The sequence below is a fragment of the Prunus avium genome, chromosome 1, assembly GCF_965620075.1.
Source record: "Prunus avium chromosome 1, drPruAviu1.hap1.1, whole genome shotgun sequence".
NCBI lineage: Eukaryota > Viridiplantae > Streptophyta > Magnoliopsida > Rosales > Rosaceae > Prunus > Prunus avium.
The window spans coordinates 59,666,153-59,677,729 of record NC_142284.1 but is presented as its reverse complement, the minus strand read 5'-3'; the positions used below and the strand labels follow the sequence as shown (position 1 = coordinate 59,677,729).

General features: G+C 36.1%; 1 protein-coding gene, 1 long non-coding RNA gene and 1 pseudogene across 2 annotated transcripts; all 3 read right to left on the bottom strand.

Moving 5' to 3' along the window:
• Positions 1 to 6,328: 6,328 nt before the first annotated feature.
• On the bottom strand, positions 6,329 to 7,773 carry LOC110767089 (berberine bridge enzyme-like 21 pseudogene; annotated as a pseudogene).
• Positions 7,774 to 8,180: 407 nt separating this feature from the next.
• On the bottom strand, positions 8,181 to 8,952 carry LOC110767019 (uncharacterized). Its single transcript, XM_021970439.2, has one exon. It carries the CDS (start codon positions 8,935 to 8,937, stop codon positions 8,344 to 8,346), a length of 594 nt encoding a protein of 197 aa, XP_021826131.2. The 5' UTR covers positions 8,938 to 8,952; the 3' UTR covers positions 8,181 to 8,343.
• Positions 8,953 to 9,547: 595 nt separating this feature from the next.
• Positions 9,548 to 11,028, bottom strand: LOC110767012 (uncharacterized). Its single transcript, XR_015833064.1, has 4 exons — positions 10,691 to 11,028; positions 10,386 to 10,449; positions 9,833 to 9,998; positions 9,548 to 9,688 (listed from the first exon to the last, which is right to left on the bottom strand). It is a non-coding gene; the product is annotated as an uncharacterized LOC110767012 (long non-coding RNA).
• Positions 11,029 to 11,577: the final 549 nt, after the last annotated feature.

The following is an 11,577-nucleotide window of genomic DNA, read 5'->3' as shown; positions in this document are numbered from 1 at the left end:
CCCCACTTCTTCTTCTTCTTCTAAAATTCTAAAACTTCCCCTCCTCCTATGAGAATCTCCTTTATTATTTCGTGTACTTTGCTCCAATATGTCACAAAACTCTCAAATATCACTATCGCCCTGCCCTCTTCTTAATTTCACTTACCCTATTTTATTTTATTTTTTTCATCTTAAAAAATATTTTATTGGATGATATCCAAAATGTCCAATGTAGCCATCATGAGGTCATAAGTTTGTACTTATCTAATAGAAGAAAATTTGAGAAATGGGAGTGGATTTTATGTTCTATCCCTTTAAGAAACTAATAGGCCGTCACTCACTCGACCTTTGAGAATTGGTCATCCAAAACGTTATTCTCCAACCCATTTTTTAGTATGAAAGGAGCACTAAACATTATCTTTCCCTCCAGGGCGCATAGCTCGAGCGATAGAGAGTATTATACCCTCAGATTTACGATAAGAGTTCAACTCCTGCACCGACTTAAAATTTGACATTTCATTATCTTACATGAACAAACTTCTATTATGTTTAATCAAAACATGTAATTTTTATTTTATTTTTTTACTTTTAAAGATTTTTGCTTTTTAGTTAAACAACAAGGATAACCCACTTTCAATTTTTTCTTAGACTAACTATTTAGCCCAAATATCGCATTATGACATAATAGATGACATGCTCACAATAAGAAAATGCGTAATTAAAGTTGATTTGTTTTAAATTAAAATATTATTGTATTGTGATAGAAATGATCATGTAAGAGGTTGCTTTTTCTTATTATTCTCCTTTTGTCAATGCACATGCAATGCAAGGATGAAGCCCTCTAATCCTCAATTTATGGAGAAAGTTGGTAGAGTGATGACTTATTGATGCTAGTGCCCTTAGAAAAATAAATCTAATTTTTTTCTTAGTTGGATATTAAAAAATAAATCTCAAACATCATACCAAAAAACAAAAAAAAAAGGACCTATAGGCTGTCACAATGATTCATATTGTCAATTCATGTACTCACAATTTTTCTTTCTTTTCCTTGAATTTTTTTTATATATAAATGATTTCACAAAATAAATAGTCCAAAAAAAGCCGTTTGATTTTTCAAAACAATGGGCCGCCCAACCCCAAGAGAAGCCGCATAAAATCTCAGAAACCGCTAAGCACGTTTTCTTATGGTAGAAGGGTTCTCAAAATTTTCAAACACATCATCGTGCCCCTCTAATTCGCCTTTGAGTAAATAAATTAAAATAAATAAATTTGTCTTTGATTTAGTGTTATGTCTCTACTTCGTTAGAGGAGGTATCATATTCGACACACTTGAATATAAGGACAATCTGAATTTTTAATGAGTTTGAAACATAACCCGTTCTGATTAGCTTCATTATGGTGGTGTAGCATTGTTGTGGATGTATTGACATGTTTTAAGAGAGGAATGCTAGTAACCTTCTCTTCAACCTTCTCTTTTGGACCTTCTCCATTTTCCTCATGACATGTGTAACTTTTCTTACACTTAAAACAATGTAACTAATGCATCAAATAAGCTAACATTTGTTTTTCAAGTTTACCCTTATTAAATGTATTCTCCTTCAATTTGTTCAAAAATAATTTTACAACTCTCTTACCACATGTAAAAAATTAATAATAAAAAATGTCACATTTTTAAAAAAGAAAATGACCATTTTTTTTAATAGAGATAAAATGTCTATTTTTTTAAACACAAAAGAATGACCTAAAAAAAACACTCAATAGAAAGATCACGTTCATTAATTGCATTTTTTTTTATACTGCTAAATAAAGTTAAAGAGCATTTTCAGTAATAACTAAAAATATTTTTAAACCCCCAATAATCAGATTCCAAAGGGAGTTCATAGTTTTATTTATATTTATTTATATCCCTTATTGTCTTTGGAGTCTGATTATTTGAAGAAAAAAAAATCCTAAAATAAATAATGGCATACCAAATTTTAGCAAACAAAAAATAAAACTAACGTTTTTTCTTATTTAATTTTTAACAAGGTGGTAAGAAGTTTGTAATTTTTTTTTGATAAATTAGAGGAAACATTAAAATCAATATATTTAATAAGGGTAAATTTGGAAAATAAATGTTAGCTTGTTTGATGCATTAATTGCATTGTTTTAAGTGTAAGGAAAGAGACACATATCATGAGTAAAAAGGAGAAAGTCCAAAAGAGAAGGTTGGAGAAAAGATTGCTAGCATTCCTCGTTGTAAGATTATCTTGTAAATATCTTAACGTTTGTCAAAACAATTATAAAAATTTAAAAATTTAAATCTCCCCTTCCTTCTATTTTTTGGACGAAATCCCCTTCTTCTCTTCAAAGATTTTATTTCCTATAGAAATAATACAGTGACAGAGCTGTCAAAGAAGAATAACACCGCGAAACCCTAAGGCAATTTGGATTAAAAAAACAAAAACCCTAAGGCAAAGCCAAGGTCGTCTCGGGACACGTGTGGAGTTTCTATTAGGTGTTGTTAGAACAGGCTGTCATGTCATCAAACAATGTAGGATTTTCGATGAAATGAAACCTTGACAGCATCAATGTTTGAGGAGAGGAAAAGAGCCGGCCGCAACGGTTGTAACGCCTGCCAGGTTGAGAGGGGCCATTTTGTCTTTTTGGGGGCCTGGAGTGGGGCCCACAGCGATCAGATCAGTCTTGCTTCCCAAAAGCAAGCCAGAGCTGTTGGCTGGTTGTTCTTTGCTGTCCCTTTCTTTCCATTTGAAATTTAAAGGGAAATAGGCGGCTTTGGCCGCTGGCTTCACTATACAATCCCCAAATGGCCCTTTGTTTTAAAGCCTACAAAACTGACCGCTATAAATACTTCCTATTGCCCACCTATCACCTCTTTATCACTTTTTCTTTTCTCAGTCTGAAATCAGTCTATCTACTCTCTCTCCTCACTCGCTCTTCAAGTCACATCGACTTTTTCCGTTCTGTGAATGAAGTTGCTGAAGAAAATGAACTTGGGGAGTCCAATAACCCCAAAAATTTACTCACCACCTAAACACAGTCCATTCGAAATTAGAAAGGAACAGAACCCCGCAAACCCTTAATTCCCAAATTAGTTTCACACTTCCGCTCAAAACTCAAACCCTCCGGCGCCGATCACCTCCTGCCGCCGCAGCAGCCCTTGTGTTGCCGGCGCCGCCCATAATTTCAAGTGAGTAGAATTTATATTTGGTTAGGAACCATTGGGTCATATTCCTATTAAGCTTCAGCTCTACAATTTCCCATTTCTCATTTCAGTTGTAATAATGGTTCTAGAAGCTAGGTTCAGTAAGATTCCTCCTTGGAGAGTTTGTTATTCTGCTTTCCTATTTTTGCCTCTTTTTCCTATTTTTTCTCTGTAAGTGACGAACAGGGCTCTACCATATTTCTAATGAAATTGATATATATATATTGTTTTTTTTATGGATTATACTTTATTATTGATATTGATTGATATTGTATTTGGATTAGAGTTTATAATTGATTGATATTGTTATGCTGTTATGTTGATATTGTTTCGTTGATTTATAATAAACCTCTGTATCTCAGAGAAGCTCAGTGCTACAATCCGCTTTTCCTACTAATTTTTCTGTTGCTGGAATTTATATGATTTTTTTTTTTTGTTTTCTTTGTTTTGGGTTTATGTACTTTTTGTTTTTCATTTACATGTAATTTTGTCAGCTTGTATTTATTCGGATACATCTTAACCCGGCACCAACCTGTGATTACTGTTTGTAGGTTCTAGAGCCATGAATTGGGTTCAATATGAATGATTGATTTTTGTCATTTTGAAGTTCAGAAATCACAAAAAAAATTGCATTATTCTTGATCATGTAGAGATGGAGTATATAATTTTAATTTTCAAGTGGTTGTATGACATTTACCATTTGTTCAATTGGAAAAAAGAAGCATTTTGCTTGAACATATTATAAATACTTGCTGTAACGAGTTCGAAAGCATGTATAAGTTTCATCAAAACTTGTATATCATGTTTCTGGTTCAATCTGATGATCTTTAATTAATAGCAGGGGAAGTACATGTTGAAGAAGTAATGCTATATTTAGGATATAAGATTTTAACTCCATCTCTCACCATTCTCGATCAAATTTAATATGAACTTCTCTCTCTTCCTCTGTGCTGTTATATTGAATTTCTGAGTTCCTTAATCTTGACAGATACTTTGGTCGCTGTGTTGATCTGGTTCTTTTTTTTACAATGGCTCACGATATGTAACAGAGTTTTGCAAGAGGTAACATTCTAACCTTTGTTTTCTTGTTGGATATCATGAGTTGTAGCATCTTATCATTATGTTATATTGGAACTTTGTAATATGTACTTTGCTACTATGTAGTCGGATGTACCGGTATTCGGCTGCCAATTGAATGAGTTTTACAACTCTTGGTTCAGCAGCATCCCTTCCGTTGGGAAAATAGATCAGTTGTGGCATTAATGTTCTTAAATATAGTTCAGATGTTGATTTATGTTTGCGTACCGCCTCTCCAATCCACTTACCTATTTTGTCATAACTGAAATGCCTTCTTCATTGCACCCACTGTACCCTCGTTCATAATGTGTGGATTCCTAAGTGCTTGAATAAGTTGCTTAGCTGTGTTTCATAATGTGAGCTTTCATGTGTTACAAATTGGAAAGCACCATAACCACAACAAACAAATTTTTTGAAGGGTTTACGTTACCTGTCTATTAACAGTGGTGATCATGACATGGATATTCCATATGTGGGTATTATGGCTTGGATAGAATCTATGAACTTGACTCTTTCATTGGAAGCCATTGTTCATCGACGAACAGGTTGCAGGGTTGATATCTATCTTATCTTCTTCCTTCTTATTTTTTCATGTCCTTAATCTTTCTTCTGTTCTGTTTAAGTTGAGTTTGGTCACAAAATCAGATTACAACTATCTCATAGTTATGCCTTTTTTTCCCCTTTAGATATAGAGTGCGGTAATTCAAATTACCAATCCACTGATAGATGATAAGATGTTCTGAGTTATTCTTTGTCCATAGAAAGGTCATTAGTTGATGTTGGATTGGTAAAGCCTATCTTCTGTTAGCAATATTCAATGTGAAGTTATTAGGTTTGTGTGAGAAGTTCTGAAAATACCACTCGAAATCAATATGAAGTTATTAGGTTTGTTTGCAATATTCAATGGTTATTTATCACTTCTATCAAACCAGTCGAAGCTTTGTTTGCACTTTTCACTGAAATTTTGATGGTTTATACCCTCAGCTGCTGATAGAGAAAAGACGAGGACGTGTCTTTAAGGGATAGAGTGAAGGAAAGATATATTCCCCTCCGACACACAAGTATTTAATTAATTCATATAGCTGTCTTGGAAATAAAATTATATAGTTGGGAGTATGGAGTATTTTATTGCCTTCTTATTGTCGTCGCATTGTCTCTATATTGCTATGTTATTCATGTCCAAGTGTCTTGGAATCAAAATTATATAGTTGGGAGTAGAATTTTTGTATTGCCTTCTTATTAGGAAAATAGGAAAAATAAGAAAATAGGAAAATACGATCAAAGGAAAATACAAAAATTAGAAAATTGGAAAAAAGGAAAATATGCAAATGCGCAATTAGGCAATAAAAAAGTAATGAGTACTGCTATTTGGACACACAATATTGACACACTTAGTGACACCCGCTGATGTGTCAATGTATCATTTGCTCTTCTTTTCTCCTCGTTTTCTTTCAGCGAATGATACATTGACACATCAGCGGGTGTCAACTAAGTGTGTCAATGTTGTGTGTCCAAATATCATCACTCAAAAGTAATACATGTGCAATACAGCGGCAATAAATTCGATGGATGAGTCCACACCACAGTGAAGGATAAAAGTCCCATGGTGAAGGACATAAAAGTTTGATGGATTAAAAGCCCAAAATGGATCAAAGGGACGGAAAAATTCGATGGATAAGCCCACACAGAAGAATGGGATGGAAATTCAAACAAAAAACCCCAAATGTTGGGAATGGATAAAAGCCCTATGGTGAGAGTGGGGGAAAAGGGACGGAAAAATTCGATGGATAAAAGCCCCAAAGGTATGATAGCGTGTTGTCTAATATGCAGTCAATCCGTATTACAAATTGAGCTTTGTTGTTTTTCTGTCTCTCAACATTCTCATTCTTTTGATAAATATTAGTGCCTCTCTATCTTTTCTAAAGTACAGATTTATCCTTTTCTTGTTTCTCAAATATCTTTTGGTTTGTACCTCTGACAAGTAAGATGAAGATGCACGTCAAAAAGTACAGATTAAAGTTCCAAATACTAAAAACTCGAACAAAAATTCTTTCTACCAATTACCACAGTACAAAATTGATAGAAAGAATTACAAAGAAATAAACAAGAACACCAGTAGACCCAGTACTAGCTTCAGCTTCCCCATTGATAGTTTAGAACTTGAGCTTGACCCACCGTTCACCTCTAAGTGCAAGCTTGAATGAGGTGGCTGTGAGTGGAAACTTGGACGAGGTGGCTCTGAGTGGAAACTTGGATTAGGTGGGATGCTCTGCTCGTTCCTGAATAAATTTTCTGGATCAACAGCAATCTTCACCTTCACCAACCTATCAAAATTGTCATTGAAGTACTTCTAGCCATACACCTTCCCTTGTTCATAGCTTCTATTACCAAATTTATTGACACCAATGTCAAGGTCCCTGTAATTTAAGAAAGCACTCCTTGGATTCTTGGACACAAATGGGGTCATGAACCTGAAAAACCTCCTGGTGTCTGTGGTTCATAACTTTCAACAAGTACCCGGCACAGTGTGGAAAAGGCGTGGCAGAGGCTGGAATCCGACTCATCATCCCACCATATGGATTGAAAACAAAACCTATTCGGCCTATTTCAATCATCTTCTTCCACACCAACTCCAATCTGCCTTTGGAAATTGGGATTTGAACATAATCAGACTTCCTTTTCAGGAAATTTGCATGATCAGGATTTCTATGAAGCAATACATCAGGGGAGATCCCATTATCATAGTTTGCCCACCAAAGCACAGACTCAATCCAGCTCATCTCCTTACAGTCCTCCTCCTCCAAACCCAACTCAGGAAACTGCTTCCCCAATAATGACACAAGTTGGTCAGCATTGCCTAGAAACTCTGCCATAATTTTGGCTTTAACAGTGTTGCTCCCTGGCTGAAACAGCAGCCTCATAAGCAGACCATCGTCTGTGGTTGGTCCCACCTCGAAACGACGACGTTGGTTGCATTCTCTTCGCACCCTGGAAAACTGTGAAAGTTTCTGGGACAGAAACCAGCTTCAATTTGTATGCAACAATGACACCAAAGCTTCCTCCACGCCCTCCTTTAATAGCCCAAAACAGGTATTCTCCCATTGATTTTCTATCAAGAACTCTCCCCTTAGCATCAACAATCTGAGCATCAATGACATTGTCAACAGCGAGGCCAAACTTCCTCAACATGTTTCCATAGCCACCGCCACTTATGTGCCCACCAATACCAACGGTGGGGCAAACACCAGCAGGAAAGCCATGGACTTTGCTCTTCTCCGAAATTCTGTAGAACAATCCTCCAAGTGTGGCTCCAGCCTAAACCCAAACTGACCTGTCCTTAATGTCTACAGTCACAGACCTGAGGTTGAACATGTCAAGGACAATAAAGGTCTGGGTAAAGATCATTACATTCTACATTCCCTAACTAGCTTGGTGTATCTTTTTATCTTTATTATTAATGAAATTCAATTGTACCATCCAATCGCTTTTAAATAGACTTATTTGAGAAGTCTTCCAACTGAAACTCTCTATATGTATTAAAAAATTAATTACAATTTTCTCGTATTATGGTTTTTCATTTAGATATTGTAGTTTTGGTAAGGATTAATTTTGCTAAGTAGTCCATATTTTACATTCAAGAAAATTGGATTGGTCCATATATTTGGCTCGTCACACTTCCCTTCTCGTCCATTTGAATATAATTTGAGAGGATGGACGGAGGCATAGCTGAAGGAAAAACGCTCTTATCATAGGGATTGCACTGACATTACCATCCCTATGATTTTTTTATTTATTTTTTGTTGCATTAAATATTAGAATGCTGGAAGAATTATACGTGTAAATTCTTTCCAATAGCAAACTCTTCGTTTTTTTCTTTAGTTAGTGGGACTGCTGCTTCTACTTCTCAAAAACTCAAAGACAAGGCAAAGACGCACACAACTATTTCATATTCACAATTCCAAAAATTCTCAACAAAAAAAACTTCACAAACAAATTTCACCAAAAGAAAAATAAATAAAAATGGATGATCTACAAGCTAACAAAAAAGAAAAGAAAAAAGGAAAATGCAAAGAAGCAATCAATCAAGCCAAAAGAGGAGTAGTTTTGGAATCATTATCATAGTCATGAATCTCATGGTACAAACGATCATCAACATCATCAACATCATCATCCCCACAATCATACACAGATCCAACGAGCAGCAACTGATCCTCCAAATACCTCTGCAGCAGCCCCATCTCTTCTCTCTCGCCGCCGCGTCCTTCTTCGCATCGCCGCAGCCGCTCCTCCTCCTCCTCGTCTGTGCCGTGAGCCGTCTTTATACGGCGGCGGCGGCAGAGCCGGAGGCAGAGCTCGGCGGCGCAGAGGAAAGGGAAAGTGGCGCAGAGAAAGGGGATGAGAACCGGAGAGCAGAGGAGGAGGACGAGGTAGCGGCTTCGGCGAGCTCGGAGCCATGTGGTTGAGGAGGAGGCGGCGGCTAACATGATCAGAGGCGTCGCGAGGATTGGGAACGGAGAAGGGGAGGGAGAGATCGTGGCCGTTGGATTGCGGAAATTGAGATGGACTTCATCTCGTCTTTTTTGGTAACGGCTGCGCGCTGCAGAAGCTGCTTTGGGTTTCAAAGTGGGGGAGTGGGGAATCACATGAGTGGGGATTTTTATACATGTGGGCGTCATGTGAACCTCTGACTTCGTGACTTTACTTTCCTTTTGGTATTTTATTTTCTTTCTTTTCTTATTTTTTGACTGACAGTGGCTGGCTGCGTTTTATTTGGAGTTGAACTTGAAGTGAAAGTAGGTATACAGCATATGTGGGTTAGGTTAGTTAAACAAAGCATTATGGTCATCCTTTTACGTTCGAGCTCGATTTTCTTTCTCGTAGATCGTGTCCTTCCTAAATCAGTTAGGAGTAGGGGTGGGCACGGTATGACATGACACGGGATGAAGGTCATCCCGGTGTCAATCCCGAATAGTGGAATCGGTATGGGATGACACGGGATGAGGGTTTTTGAAAACACGTTCAAATCGTACCGAACCCAAACGGGATCGGTATGATTCGGTATCAATGTTGATACCGTAACAAATCTACAAATTTTCAAGTTCAATCAAATCTGAAAATCAAATGGATGCTGTTACAATAGTTCAATCAAATCTGCAAATTTTCAAGTTCAATCAAATCTGAAAATCAAATGGCTGCTGTTACAACTTACAATAGTTCAATCAAATCTGCAAATTTTCAAGTTCAATCAAATCTGAAAATGGCTGCTGTTACAAGAGTTCAATCAAATATGCAAATCTTCAGATTCAATCAATTCTGAAAATCAAATGGCTCCTGTTACAACTTACAATAGTTCAATCAAATCTGCAAATTTTCAAGTTCAACCAAATGTGTTTGTACTGGTGGCAGCAGCTTCAGTACTTGCATATTCTGCAAAAAATAAATCCACACATGTTCTTATAACCAAATGCAACATTATAAAATAATAAACAATTAAAAAGCCTAAACATTTAAGATCAAATTAAAAATAAATACAACATTATAAGTAATAATTAATAAACATAGTAAACAAACCTAATTCAACACTCTCATAAAACTCATATTCTTCAGCAGTAGGTTCATCTTCTAAAGTTTGTTCTCCTGCTAGGAACATTGAACAAAGGGCAAGCAACACTGCAAAATTTCCTAAAGCCCTTCTTCTACGTTGGAGAGCTGATGCAAGAATAATTTAACTGCAAAGCTGCACCAAATGACAAATTAATATTACTTTGGGTTTGATTATGATATGATACCAATTAATTCAAATGGCTGGTCTTGATTACATTCATAATTTAAATGATTAATTGAACCCACGTGTGCTACCATTGCATTTCATGTTGTAAGAAGATGAGACAATATAAAATTTAATGATAGTAAATTAATGCACAATTTATATGCTTATATATAAGAAAACAGACCATGGAATGCATAAAAGATATTTGCTTTTGGTATCGAAATGCCAACTTGTGGTCTAAATGCTATGGCATTCAAAATTCATTTATTTTGTATTTAGGGTCTGAGATGTATGAATTTAGGTTTGAAATCCAACTATTTCAAATCTTGATACTTGATTAGTGATGTCGTGTACCATTGGAGGTCTAGTTTGTCATGGAATAGAATTGATGCTGAACCACAGTTATTGTGCCTGAAATCTGAGCACAGAAACTTCTTTAAGAACATAACTATCAGATATATATACATATACATAAACAGTAAACTGACAGTAGCCCATATGCATGTTAATAATTCATGTCTTCCCAAAATCAAAACCAATCCATCCTAAATAATAAGAGAATTGATACCATATGGTATTAATAGATTCCCACACATGCTTACAGAACCAATTCATGTCTTCCCAAAATCAAATAATCTCTCAAATTTGAAAACAAATACCTGAGATTGGTAGCAGAGGGTAAGGCTTGAAGAAGAAGATCCTACAAATTCGGAGAGACTTCGGGTTGGGTTGGGGCTTTCCTTTTCCACGGGTTTGGTTTTGCCGTTTTGGAGAAGAACAGAGACAGAGAGACAGAGAGACAGAGACAAAGGAGGATGAGGAGGAGAAGAAGATGAGATCGATTGATGTTGTGGAGTTGGGAACAGATTCAATTTGATTGAGAAAGGAGAAGAGAAGAGAAAAATCAGACAGAGGAAAGGAGAAAGGAGGAAAAAACGCAGAGAAACAAAGAGGCAGTCGACAAAAACATCTCTATGGACTTAGGGTTAGAACTGAAATGAAAATAGGAATTAATAAAATAATTTACTATTCGGTACGGTTGATGCCGATGTCGTGTCAAACAGTAACGGGATGACACGGTATCATCCCGTTTACACATCAACACCAAATGGGATGGCACGAAATTGACACGGTTTGACACGGTTTCGGGATGACTTCGGTATTTCGGTTTTGATGCCCACCCCTAGTTAGGAGTTTAATTAGAAAGAGAAATTGAAACTAGAGTGTCCATTTATGAATGTATCTTTCTCGTCACGTTACTTAACACATGATGAAATATAATGACACATAAAACCTATATTTACCATTTGATGCTTCTCTTTGTTGAGGTTCACTTTGTAAGCTTCCATACTTCGTATTACTATACTAGTCCATTTATATTTATACAAAACCACAAACTAGAAGGAAAATAAATTTATACATGATTAAGGAGATGGAGATATTTGAACTATGACCTTAATGTGTAGTCAATACTTCGGATTACAATCCCTTCAAATCAAGTTACCGGAGTAAAAGTCTATAGCTTAAGTGATTAAGAGCATTTATC